This window comes from Pleurodeles waltl, chromosome 8 (assembly GCF_031143425.1).
Source record: "Pleurodeles waltl isolate 20211129_DDA chromosome 8, aPleWal1.hap1.20221129, whole genome shotgun sequence".
Lineage (NCBI taxonomy): Eukaryota > Metazoa > Chordata > Amphibia > Caudata > Salamandridae > Pleurodeles > Pleurodeles waltl.
Window position 1 is genome coordinate 1499024721 of NC_090447.1, and position 14378 is coordinate 1499039098.

The window sequence follows — 14378 nt, forward strand, 5'->3', positions numbered from 1 at the left end:
AAGCAGGACAGGACTTGTATCTCATATTAGTGCGACTCCTCTGCCTAGCACATATCCACATTGTATGAAGTTACACAGAAGAATCCTCAAGGGCTCACATAAGATCTATATTCAGAGGACAGCAGGAAGCAGAATCTGGTATGTGTCTCTAAGATGTCAGGGGAGCGAGGTGAAGGTGCTCCTACCACAGCAATACCCAATATCTGAGGACTGTTCAAGGGAGATCAATAGGGTATCATTTGTGTTGCTGTTCCAAGTTCGAATCTGAGTCGGAGACCCTAAATTCAGACAGTCTTGAGAAAACGGAGTACATAAATCTCAATATTTAGAACTGACAGGAGAGTTACCCAATGCCTTCTTGAGAGAGGTCGTGGACCATCTGAGGCAGCAGGAACAAATCTAGCTGGTCTTGTGGGAAGTAGCTTCCTCTGGAAGTATTGTAGCAAATCTTCGTCTGGCAAGAGAAGAAAGATCTGTTTAATGTTGTACTAAATAGCTTTTCAATTATCAATGCCACTTCTTTGACAATACGTTCAAAGATGTCAACTCTTTACCCCTAGCATGGATTACACCAGCTAGTCAACATCTGTCTCAAGGAAGTTGTAGAGAAGGTTCCATAGTCCCATTAAGTAATGGAAATTAGTGTTTATTTTTATTTATATATATTTTTTTTAATATAAGACCCAAACAGGAGCAGATCAGAAAAATGAATGGATCATCTGAACGCTAGCCATTAAGCAGTTCTGCCATCATTCTATCAAGGGTACTGTGTGTGCTATAGACCTTCAGGAGGCATCTTTTCCACGTCCAGATGGAGAGTAGTGTTGGAAGTTCCTAAGTTTTCTGGTGGGCAATAATGACTAAGAATGCACGGTCCTGCTGTGGCTCAATAACCTTTTCAAAGTGCACTACAATTTTAAGTGCACACTAGGGAAGGAAACATTAGTTTATCTAGATTTTAAAGATTGACTCATCACACTGTCTAGAACCTCTTGGTCTGTCAAGCCAAGTTACCATGAACCCCAGTACGCTCCATCTGGCAGGTTTGTTGTACATGGTAGAAGCAGGGCAGTATACTTCTAAGGAGAGACTGTCTTATGTCTGAAGTGTTGTTTTTTAAAAGATATCACACGTGAAGGAATGCTAGATTTTATTCCTACTGGGGATAATGGTTACACTTGACTTCCGAAGGACCTAACTCATCGGTGATTACAGTACTGATAGCTGGGAAGACAAGCTGAGTTTTTCTTTCGTGGGGATTCAGTCCTCAACACTGTTGGAGTCTCTTTTTACTTGGAAATCCCACTGCAGACAGTTGTGACAGACACCTTCCTAATGTGATGTGGAGTGCATATGCAGTATTATAGGCGACATGGTCGTTGAAAAGGAAATTTCATATCTTACAAATCTTTTGTAACTTTGATCAGTCCATCAACGTTTCAGATCCTTCCTTCGCACAATCAGCTAAAAATCTTTGCTAGTTCAGAAGAACGTTTCAACAGTGTAAGGAAATGCCTCCTTGGCATGGTTACCCCCTGACCTTTTGCCCTTTGCTGATGCCAGTTATGATTGAAAGTGTGCTGGGACCCTGCTAACCAGGCCCCAGCACCAGTGTTATTTCCCTAAACTGTACCTTTGTCTCCACAATTGGCACAGCCCTGGCACCCAGGTAAGTCCCTTGTAACTGGTACCCCTGGTACCAAGGGCCCTGATGCCAAGGAAGGTCTCTAAGGGCTACAACATGTCTTATGCCACCCTGGGGACCCCTCACTCAGCACATACACACTGCTTGCCAGCTTGTGTGTGCTGGTGGGGAGAAAAGGACTAAGTCGACATGGCACTCCCCTCAGAGTGCCATGCCAAGCTCACACTGCCTGTGGCAGAGGTAAGTCACCCCTCTAGCAGGCCTTACAGCCCTAAGGCAGGGTGCACTATACCACAGGTGAGGGCATGTGCGCACGAGCACTGTGCCCCTACAGTATCTAAGCAAAACCTTAGAACATAGTAAGTGCAGGGTAGCCATAAGAGTATATGGTCTGGGAGTCTATCAAACACTAACTCCACAGCACCATATTGGCTACACTGAAAACTGGGAAGTTTGGTATCAAACTTCTCAGCACAATAAATGCACAATGATGCCAGTGTGCATTTTATTGTAAAATACACCCAGAGGGCATCATAGAGATTCCCCCTGAAAACATACCCGACTTCCAGTGTGGGCTGACAAATACTTACCTCCCCCAGGAACTGTTGATTTTTTCAGTGTCCACTTTTAAAATAGCTTATTGCCATTTTTGTCAAAACTGTACTTGCTATTGTGATTATTCAAAGCTCCTAGAATACCTGAGTGAAATACCTTTCATTTAAAGTATTGTTTGTAAATCTTGAACCTGTGGTTCTTAAAATAAACTAAGAAAATATATTTTTCTATATAAAAACCTAGGTTTGTGTTCCTTATTTATTGCCTGTGTGTGTACAACAAATGCTTAACACTACCCTCTGATAAGCCTACTGCTCGACCACAATACCACAAAATAGAGCATTAGAATTCTCTCTTTTTGCCATTATCTTACCTCTAAGGGGAACCCTTGGACTCTGTGCACAATATTTCTTACTTTGAAATAGTATATACAGAGCCAACTTCCTACAGTGAGGAACTGTTTGTGAGCCTGGAGGGTTGTGCTGACAGTTGTGATTTATTGTAGGATTGGCCTAGTCGCCTACAAACAAGTGCTGTCATCCCTAAACCAGCAGTCTCGCCTATGAGCGAGAATCCAACTATAACTCCATGGGTCAGAGGATGAGGGGCCAGAGCAGAAAGTCTTCCCATCTGGAGGGTGACTTCTCTATAAAGGACAGAGCCAGTCAACCACCTCAGGAATATGATTCTTTCCAGGAACATTATCTGAATGAGAAATCAGAGGATGACCATCAGATTAAAATCCCATCCGTCACAATCCCAGCACCCGTGGTCACTGACTTTTGCATAATGATTAATGACTTTTAGAAATAATTTCCAGACACCAATTCCCTGGATAAGTAAACGCTGATTACAGTCTACACACGTGGCTGCCTCAACTACTAGGAGCCTACCTTCCTTGTACCCAAGAGAAAGACCTGGGTTGCCATCTATCACTATCATAGAACGCTTGCCGATAGCGACAGCAGCCAACTGCCTGAAAAAGGCGAAATTCAGTTTGAGATCAGCCTGAATGGGACGAATATGAGGAATATGAGGCCCACTGTTTCCCACCAGCAGGGGGAATTCAATGACATCTTGTAGAGTGTGTGCAAATGCTTTGAACTTTTGCTTTCATTGAAGCAAACGGAATGCTTCCTTTAAGGGTTTTTGCACGACTCAAGCCATCCCACTTGGGAACTTTATTTGGCAGGAGGGGTTGAAGTAAATAAAGACACTGTCCTCTATTACTGCAGTGTTCCCCAAGCCATAGAAAAAAATATAAGGCTCTGGGTTCTGCACCTTCGTGCCTTATTGTCAGCCAAAACCTGACTCTGCTCACCGTTGCATGGGATGCGTTATGACAAAGAACCTCTCCAACTTGCTCTGCTCCTCTGGTTTAAGATGGACGTAGGCTCTACAATATTGGTAAAAGGTTTTCTGCCATGGCAGCAACATCGATCAGGGCCTCCAACACTAGCAATCCTAAGGAGATTTGACCGTCCGATATGGTCTGATTCATCATCACTCTTGCAATATCTCCAGAAGGACATACTTATAGAAGGTGAGAAGACCTTGTCAGATTATTGAAGTGGCCTTGGACATTTCAAACACTGCCTTCAGACAGATGACAGGTGTAGCAGTATTGAGCCTCCAGGGATGACTAAAAGCAACATCTTTCCATCCAGGGGTTCAGTCTAAGATCCTTTATGCCGTTTGACAAAAATCTTATTTGGTAAACACATGGACGAGGCTTTAGTCAATCGAAGCAGATACAGAGACAGCCCATTCTTGGGACACATTACAGCAGAGATTTGTGTTTTAGGGGCAGATATAGAGGCCAGTTTGCATCCAGACCACCTTTGCAGCAAATGAGGTACCAGCCTTCTCTGCAGCAGGGGTTTTGTGCCCCTTATTTAGGACAGCAGCCCTACAGAACATCTGCAGCTTATGCCAGACAACCTGGATGGCGGAAAGTCGCAGAACGGATCCAGAAGACCATGCGATGCAGGCATCTGTCGTCTTAGTCCCATTTCAGTTTGGCTGATGCGGTTTGCAAATGTGGTCCCGTAATGCCCCATAACTGGACAAACTTCCAGAAGACAAAGTTTGAAACCAAAAGTTTTGCAGTAGGGCAAGCACATATTCTCAAATTAATTGTGTCATGGACATTGCCACCACTGGATTCAAACAACTAGCTGGGGCAGCAGTGTTAAGATGTCAGGGATGGCTCAAAGCTGCCTCCTTCACGCTAGAGATTCTTAGTTCTGCCTTATGATTGTGAAGCCCTTTTCGACACACATTGATGATGTTCTCCAGGCCATAAAACAGATACAGCTAAGTCATTGGGGGCCTTACAATATAAAAAGCTGCTCTTTCGTGACGCTCGCGGGAAGAGGGCAACCATCTTATAGAGTTGGCTACTAACAGTGCCACTATCCCATGTATTCCTCAACTAATCAACAATTTCAGCCCCAAATCCCTCAAAGATGGACACCATCAGCGGTCTATGATACCCATCCCAAGGGACATATCAGGATGGCACATGGAAGATATCAGATGCTGTCAATGACTTCCTACAGGCACTGGCTACTCCCCTGCTTTTTTCCACCTCGCATAGCAGGGAAAATAACCAATAAATTTGCAATGCTGGAAACAACGTAGTGATGAGTGTTAGACCTGGTACAATTTGGCCATTCATAGGAATTCATCCAGAAACCACCTCCAATTCCCACCTCAATCCTCCATGTAGACACATCCTGAACTCCTAAAGTTAATGCCAAAACCATGCTCAAAAAAGGAGCTATAGAGTTTCTCTCTCCCAGAGAGTTAAAGGTTTCTATTACGTTTTCTTCTTGATTCACCAGAAGTCAAAGCAATGAAAACTGATTCTGGATTTTAGAAACAAACAAATACCTCAGTCTTCCCGCATTATCACATTACAAGATTTATGGCAGCTCCTGAACCCAAGGAGATTACATGCCGTCCCTTGATCTTTAGGACACCTTTTTATATCCCTATCCTTCTAAAACACAGAAAATGTCTAAGATTACCAGTAGCTGGCAGCCATTATCAGTTCAGAGTGCACCCCTTCGGCCTCAAATCCACCCCTTAAATCTTTAGAAAGTGCTTAGTGCCTGTAGCACCCTTCCTTGGGCAACACAAAGATCAAGTGTTTCCCTAAATTGACGACTGGTTGATCAAGGTCCCTTCCAACAATCCTGCAAAGACGTCCACCTTGGTGTACATACACCTATTCAACGAGTTGGGCCTCGCACTGAATCCAGAGAAGTTGGTTCTTTAACAGATACAGTGGATAACATTCCTAGAAGTCATGCTAGACACAAGGCTCAACAAAGCGTACCCCACAACAGAGAGGCAACAAAAATTTATGGTTTTAGCAAAATTAATACAAAGAAAAAAGTCTTTCCATTTGCCTCTACAAATCCCTACTGGGAATGTCATCCTACATCCGTCTAGTTCGATTCTGCCTACGAATGCATTGGCTCCAAGAGGATTTAGACATTTAATGGATACAAGCTGAAGGTACCTTCTACCTCATCCAGGTGACTATGTCCGTGGTCAAAGTCCTAACCTGGTAGATGCAGTCGGTACATCTGACAGTTGGTCTGCTCTATTTAACTCTGGCTTTGACTTTAGTCATTACCAAAGATGCTTCCTAGAGCGTTGGGGATCTTACCTCCAGGAGCTGCAGGTCAGCAGCAAAAGGCCACCTTCTCATCACTGCTTCCACATCAATCTACTCCAACTCAATGCAGTACATCAAGATTTGCAAGTTTCCATCCAAGAATACAGAATTAGACAGTGCTCATTCGTACAGTCCATACAACCACAAGGTACTACATCAATAAGCAAGGCAGCACAAGATCTCACCTGCCTTTCCAGGCAGCTCAGCAGATCTTAGTGGTCCGCCCATCGTATCATTCATGGGGTAGAAGAAAAGAGGCTGAATAAGACCACACGCCTGCCTCCGCTATACAGTCAAAACACCATTCTGTGGACAGTTGCTCCTCTAGAGTTCCTGTAACTCTACTGCTATTCTTCCTATTTAAGAGATTCCAAATCCAAAGATTTGGACAAGGTGGGCGCTCTCATGTAATGTCATGCTTGATCATAGACCACCTCGTCTCACCCTGGTGAGATACTACCAGGGCGGACTCAACCTCAAGTTGGGCTATCTTGAGGAAGTTCTTAAATATTATTCTTTCAGGATAATAAACTCCGATCCTTTTATATGTGCTTAATAAAAAAAAAAAAAGAAAGGAGGGTAAACCACAAGGTGTCATTTATTAAAGTGGTAGCCTGGCTATAACAAAATAAACAATTATTTCTCAGAGGACATCAATAGGTATTATGACCCTTGCGTGCCTCCATGGTGCCGACATGTTTCTGCCCTTCTCTCAGCCTATAGAGGTCTCGGGCATTTGTCAGGATAAGTGTACAAGACCCTTGCCTTAATTCAATTGAGGGAAATACAGCTACAAGTAAGTAACTTATTTTCTCCTGTATAGATTTTTCCTAATTTTCCCAATATAGTCAGCACCAGACATCCCATTGTTTAATTTTATATGCAGCTCTGGAATGTGTACAATATAGCCACCTACATCTCTCAAGACTGATTTGACATTCTAAAAGAATCTGTCTATCCATGAGAGCTTCATGTATCATCACAGCAAAGATTCTAGAACTGGTACTTCCAGAAGTATCTCAGTCCCACTAAGTGTGAAGAAGTGATACCTCCCATATCCTTTGGTTGACCCAATTGGGGATTCAGTGCTTGTCTGTTTAGTTACAACGTGCATCCTTAACATTTACTAAAAAGAAATACCTTTCACAAACTTCTTTCGACATCTCGTGACCAAGAAATGGCATTACTGTTTATCCTATCCACAGCATCTGTCTAGGAAGGATTCCTCCTTGTAGCTAAAATTTCTGCATGTGAGGCTACTGATGGTCATGAGGGTGCGTCTAGTCTTCTTTTCAATGCTTCCAGGCTTCCTTTCAGAATTAGCACCGCAGTTCCATATTAACTTATCCCTTTCACTGCCATCCATCTATCAGAACTCTCAAGCAGATAGGTCACAGGATTCATAAGAGTATTGGAATTTTACTCTGACAAAACCAGAGAATGTGTCCCCTAAGGGCCAGTTTGAATGGCTTGAGCAACATCTCATGATTCCGGTTTATCTTGTTCTAATGTGTTCTAGGTCTTGGTAAACTTGACATTGTGCAGTGTTTGGTTAGGATTTAGGATTAGTAGGATGTTGGCTCTTTATATACTATTTCAGAGTAAGAAATAGTGTGCACAGTCCAAGGGTTCCCCTTAGAGGTAAGATAGTGGCAAAAGTAGATAATTCTAATGCTCTAATTTGTGGCAGTGTAGTCAAGCAGTAGGCTTATCAGAGGGTAGTGTTAAGCATTTGCTGTACACACACAGGCAATAAATGAGGAACACACACTCAAAGACTTACTCCAGGCCAATAGGTTTTTATATCGAAAAGTATCTTTTCTTAGTTTCTTTTAAGAACCACAGGTTCAAGATTTACAATAAACACATTAAATGCAAGGTACTTCACTTAGATACTTTAGGAATTTTGAATAAAAGCAATATCATATACAGTCTTTGTAAAAATGGCAATAAGCTATTTTCAAAGTGGACACAGTGCAAAAATCAACAGTTCCTGGGAGAGGTAAGTAAAGGTTACATTAGGAGGTAAGTAAAACACTTACAAGTCTCAGTCCTGGGGCATAGGCAGCCTACAGTTGGGGGTCCAAGGCAACCCCAAAGTTACCACACCAGAAGCTCAGGGCCGGTCAGGTGCAGAGGTCAAAGAGGTACCCAAAACACATAGGTGCCTATGTATAACAGGGGTGCTCCGGTTTCAGTCTGCCAGCAGGTAAGTACCTGCGTCCTCGGGGGCGGACCAGGGGTTATTTGTAGAGCACTTGGGGGGGGGAGGGGAGAAGGGGGGGGGGGACAAGTAGGCACACAAAACACGCTCTCAGCGGCACAGGGGCGGCCGGACAGCCACCACATGGGCTAAGCAGAGGGTCGCCTGGGGTCACTCCTGCACTGAAGTTCAGTTCCTTCAGGTCCTGGCGGGTGCAGTGTTAGTTCCAGGCGTCGGTTCCCTTGTTACAGGCAGTCGGGGTCAGGGGGAGCCTCTGGATTCTCTCTGCAGGCGTCGCTGTGCGGGCTCAGGGGGGTCATCTCTGGTTACTCACGGGCTCGCAGTCGCCAGGGACTCCTCCCTGTAGTGTTGGTTCTCTGAATCTTGAGCTGGGGGCGTCGGGTGCAGAGTGAGAAGTTTCATCCTTCCTGCAGGAAACGTGCAGTCTTTGGAAGTTGCTTCTTTGTTGCAAAGTAGCAGCTGGTTTTGAATAGGGCCGCTGTTCACGGTAGTTTCTTGGTCCTTTAGTCCAGGGCAGTCCTCTGAGGCTTCAGAGGTCGCTGGTCCCTGTCGGATGCATCGCTGGTTGCAGGTTTTCAAAGCTGGAGACAGGCCGGTAGGGCTGGGGCCAAAGCAGTTGTCGTCGACCTCCTTCTCTGCAGGCTTGTTGGTCAGCAGTCCTTCTTTCTTCAGGTTGCAGGAATCTATATTCCTAGGTTCTGGGGTGCCCCTAAATACTGAATTTAGGGGTGTGTTTAGGTCTGGGAGGGCAGTAGCCAATGGCTACTGTCCTTGAGGGTGGCTACACCCTCCTTGTGCCTCCTCCCTGAGGGGAGGGGGGCACATCCCTATTCCTAATGGGGGAATCCTCCAAAATCAAGATGGAGGATTTCTAATGCCAGGGGTCACCTCAGGTCAGGACACCTTAGGGGCTGTCCTGACTGGTGGGTGACTCCTCCTTGTTTCTCATTATCTCCCCTGGACTTGCCGCCAAAAGTGGGGGCTGTGTCCATGCGGCAGGCATCTCCACTAGATGGGCATTTTAACACAAAGTTTGAGCCTTTGAGGCTCACTGCTAGGTGTTACAGTTCCTGCAGGGGGGGGGTGTTAAGCATTTTCACCCAGTGCAGGCTTTGTTTCTGGCCTCAGAGCACAAAGGCTCTCACCCCAGGGGGCCAGAAACTAGTCTCTCAGCAGCAGGCTGGCACAGACCATTCAGTCCTGCACTGAAGGCTTGGGTAAAGTACAGGGGGGCATCTCTAAGATGCCCTTTGTGTGCATTTTGTAATAAATCCAACACTGGCATCAGTGTGGGTTTATTATTCAGAGAAGTTTAATACCAAACTTCCCAGTATTCGGTGTAGCCATTATGAGGCTGTTGGCTTCTTTTTGAGAAACTCCCAGACCGTATACTTAATATGGCCACACTGTACTTATAATGTCTAAGAATAGACTTAGACACTGTAGGGGCATATTGCTCATGCAGCTAGGCCCTCACCTGTGGTATAGTGCACCCTGCCTTAGGGCGTTAAGGCCTGCTAGAGGGGTGACTTACCTATGCCACAGGCAGTATTTTGTGGGCATGGAATCCTGAAGGGGGGGGGGAGTAATGCCATGTCAACTTTGCCTTTTTCTTCCCACCAACACACACAATCTACAATGGCAGTGTGCATGTGTTAGGTGAGGGGTCCCTTAAGGTGGCACAATATATGCTGCAGCCCTTAGGGACCTTCCCTGGTCACAGGGCCCTTGGTACCACTGGTACTTTTCACAAGGGACTTATCTGTGTGCCAGGGGTGTGCCAACTGTGGAAACAATTATACATTTTAAGTGATTGGGTGCTGGGGCCTGGTTAGCAGGGTCCCAGCACACTTCTCAGTCAAGTCCGCTTCAATATCAGGCAAAAAGTGGGGGGTAACTGCAACAGGGAGCCATTTTCCTACGGGATTGTACACTTTTTTTTTTTTATTAGAAATGTAATGCATGGAGTTGTATGTGAGATGGTGGACAATTGGCTTAATTTATAGGGAATATGTTTTTTGAATTCGTGCGCTCAAGTTTGCAGGTGAAAGATATGTTGCTAAATTCCAGGCAAAGTAATTTGTGTTGATCTCTTGGTGAATCTGATTAAACATTCATTCTTTTCTGTCTCTATCCCTTTCAGTCTAATGAATGGAATCGTGTGAACTGGTGCTTAGATTGGCTTGCCACAAAAGCAGGTAAGAACATGGATCTATGTAGCCTATATGTTTGGCATGTGTGGCTGTAGATGCATATGATATGCATAAGTCCGCCCTTTAGTGTTGGGTCCGGAGTGTTGCAAGTTGTTTTTGTTAGAAGAATCTTCTCAAGTCATGAGATCGAGTGACTCCTCCTCTCGGTGATGGTGTGGATGGGCTTTGAGCCCTTTGTTAAATTGTTTTTTCTCTGCTGTTGTGTTCAAACGTATATTCCCCTTGCTTTGGTTTTCCTCAGCTCTGTCTATTCTGAACTATTCTTTTCAGTCTTTTTCAGCGACTGTATTATGATCGCGTCTTCTCTATCTAATGCACCTGACCCGAATTTCTACGTCCGGGGTTGGCTAGCCTCTTTTCGGGGCACCAGCGCCTGCCTCAGGCCTAATACTCCACGTGGTGTCGAGAAATGCCGGTCTGACTGAACGCACTCCATTTCTATTTTGCCCTCAATGACATTCGAAATTCCCACATACCAATCAACATCTGGTGTGTAGCCGTTTGTCCCCGAATCACAGAAGAAACTTGCGAAGCCTGTCTCTTGTCAATCCAAAAAAGACCCTCCAGGACTCAAGTGTCATTTGGAGTTGGCATCAAAGACACTTCTGATGTCTTCGGGGAAGAGCATATGCAGCAGACAGCACACAGAGGCTTTCCCCATAGAAGATTCATAGTCAGATGTTCAGTCTGACATCAAAAGCCAGCCTCATCTCAGTGCAACCTGTGAGTACATCAGCCCCTGCCTCCCACGCAAAGGCTTTAAAAAAAGCCCCAAATAGAGGTTCTTGGTCCACCACTACCTTTGGGCCATAGCTTGATCCAAAAAATTACATTCAGATGCCCCACCTTTGGGCTTGGCACTGAAAGTAGCCAAAACTAAAACTGATTTGGCATCAACTTCTGGCTTGACAGCTTCTCATGCAACCTCTGGATCGAGAGGAACCTTTGACACGAGCCCATCTACAACCGCGTCGGAGCTTACCGCTTCGAGCTGACACAAGACTGATGCTCCGAAAGCTTTGGAACCGAAAACTGTGCATTCCCAAGACACAAGCTTCTCTTAGAAAGCAGCGCTACCAGCAGAGCCAATTCTTGAAATAATAGACGCTCGGCAGCATCCGCTCCATATTCAAAAGGTAACAGGATGAATTATTGCTTCTCCTCCTGTCCCAATGAAGAGGAAGCTGACTTTTCAGGCGACTTGGACACTGCTTCTTCTCCTAAAAAGGTCTCCTGGGACTAGGACAAGGCTACAATTTAACCTCAGCCTTCACCACACTTTCCTGTCCTTCCTCTTACTCCTGCACCACCTCCACAATCTCCTCCACATATTATTGAGCCACAGTTTTTGCCACAAGGTTCACCATCACCTCCGGGAGATTACTTGGGGGATGTTCCACATAGCACGGTCAACTGGATATCATAATTTACAAATGCTTTCTAACCCAGATGAGGAAGATTTTTTTTTTTGACAGACTAACTACCACTAAGTCAGTTTTTACCCATGCTCCCAATCATGCTTTAAGATGCCACAGGCCTTTTCAAAGAGCTGGTTAGATCTAGGGTTATTACTTCAAGAGTTGACAAGAAATATAAGGCATCCCCTACAGACCCTATTATATGTTCAGTCAAAAACATCTCCGGACTCTTGTTAGCAAGGCACTGAAACGTGCTAATAGTCAATCAGAGGGAGATGCACCTCCCCCTGACATAGAAAGTAAAAAAAAAAAAAAACTAGATGTGGCAGGAAAACCAGTTGCTGCACAAGCAGCCAATCATTGGTGTATTTCCAATTCGCAGGCATCCTAGAACCCTATGATAGGGTTCACTGGGATTAAATGGAAGACCTCCAGTATCTTCCAGAGGAGCATCTCAAAAGGGGACAAGAAATAGTTTGAGGGCCAAACTAATTCAAATAATGCCACTAAGTGTGCCATTGATGCAGCTGATACTGCTGCATGTGGTACTAATACCAGCATCATTATTAGAAGGCATGCTTGGCTCAGATGTTCAGATTTTAAACCTGAATTCCAACAGGCAGTTCTATACATGACTTTTGACAATGAGCATCTGTTTGCCAGGAGGTGGATACCACTATTGAAAACCTAAAAAAGTATTCAGATACCTCAAAGGCTTTGGGGGCCTACTTCCCACACCACAAAGGGGTAATTTTAGTTGCCAGCAATTAAGGGTAGGTTTCAAATCCTCATCTAATGAACCCTCCACGTCACAAGTTAAAAAGGCTCCCATTTATACCATAGAGGTTCCTTTAGAGGGTCTGTTAGAAATGGGGTCTTTGGTTGACAGTCAGGTTACCCCCTGTTCACGCAAGGACCCTCACTCTAGTCAGGGTAAAAGAGAATCACCCTCAGCTAACCCCTGCTTACCCCCTGGGTAGCTTGGCAGAGCAGTAGGCTTAACTTCAGAGTGCTAGGTGTAAAGTATTTGTACCAACACACACAGTAACTTAATGAACACACTACAAAATGACACAACACCATTTTGGAAAAATAGGAAATATTTATATAAACAAAACAAGGCCAAAACGACAAAATCCACCATACACAAGTCAAGTTATCAATTAAACATCAAAAAGAGTCTTTAAGTAGTTTTAAAAACACACTAGCGCTACTAGAGTGAAAATTTACCTGGTGCGTGTCAAAAATAACCCCGCACGGGCGGGTGTGCGTTATAAATAACTCCGCACGGCGGTACTGGAGTAAAAAATCCAGCCGCACGATGATCCGAAAATCCCGCAGCACAGGTTGTGATCTCCCAGCCTCCATCAACGACGCTGCACGTTGTTTCTCCTGCTCCGTGCGTCGATTTTTCAGTTGCGTTTCCTGCGAGCATTGTTTCTCAGCTGCGGAGCCTGGCGGCGCGTCGTTTTTTCAGCCGCAGATCGGATTTGCGTCAATCTTTTCCCCGCACGGGGCTCTGTGCGTGGAATTTCTTGTCTTTAGGCTGACAGCTTCTCCTTTCAGGGTCCCAGGAACTGGATGGGCACCACAGGGCAGAGTAGGAGTCTCTCCAGAGACTCCAGGTGCTGGCAGAGAGAAGTATTTGCTGTCCCTGAGACTTCAAACAACAGGAGGCAAGCTCTAGATCAAGCCCTTGGAGATTTCTTCTCAAGATGGAAGGCACACAAAGTCCAGTCTTTGCCCTCTTACTCTGGCAGAAGCAGCAACTGCAGGATAGCTCCACAAAGCACTGTCACAGGCAGGGCAGCTCTTCTTCCTCTGCTATTCAGCTCTTCTCCAGGCAGAGGTTCCTCTTGGTTCAAGAAGTTTCTAAAGTCTGTGGTTTTGGGTGCCCTTCTTATACCCAATTTCTCCTTTAAAGTAGGCCTACTTCAAAGTAAAGTCCCTTTTGAATGTGAAATCCTGCCTTGCCCAGGCCAGGCCCCAGACACTCACCAGGGGGTTGGAGACTACATTGTGTGAGGGCAGACACAGCCCTTTCAGGTGTGAATGACCACTCCTCTCCTCCCTCCTAGCACAGATGGCTCATCAGGATATGCAGGCTACACCCCAGCTCCCTTTGTGTCACTGTCTAGTGTGAGGTGCAACCAGCCAAACTGTCAAACTGACCCAGACAGGGAATCCACAGACAGGCAGAGTCACAGAAATGGTATAAGCAAGAAAATGCTCACTTTCTAAAAGTGGCATTTTCAAACAGTCTTAAAATCAACTTTACTCAAAGATGTATTTTTAAATTGTGAGCTCAGAGACCCCAAACTCCACATGTCCATCCGCTCCCAAAGGGAATCTACACTTTAATCAGATTTAAAGGTAGCCCCCATGTTAACCTATGAGAGGGACAGGCCTTGCAACAGTGAAAAACTAATTGAACAATATTTCACTGTCAGGACATATAAATCACATTACTATTATACTGCACCCTGCCCTTGGGGCTACCTAGGGCCTACCTTAGGGGTGTCTGACATGTAAGAAAAGGGAAGGTTTAGGCCTGGCAAGTGGGTACACTTGCCAGGTCGAATTTACAGTTAAAACTGCACACACAGACACTGCAGTGGCAGGTCTGAGACATGAT

At 45.1% G+C, this 14378-nt stretch overlaps 1 protein-coding gene across 3 annotated transcripts in view; it reads left to right on the top strand.

The window, feature by feature from the left end:
* MAEL (maelstrom spermatogenic transposon silencer) overlaps positions 1–14378 on the top strand; it is a 999863-nt gene that overhangs the window by 605184 nt on the left and 380301 nt on the right. For all 3 annotated transcript variants that reach the window (XM_069202741.1, XM_069202739.1, XM_069202740.1), the window contains exon 7: positions 10256–10310. In XM_069202741.1, the coding sequence (XP_069058842.1) occupies positions 10256–10310 (55 nt within the window). The remainder of the gene's footprint in view (positions 1–10255; positions 10311–14378) is intronic.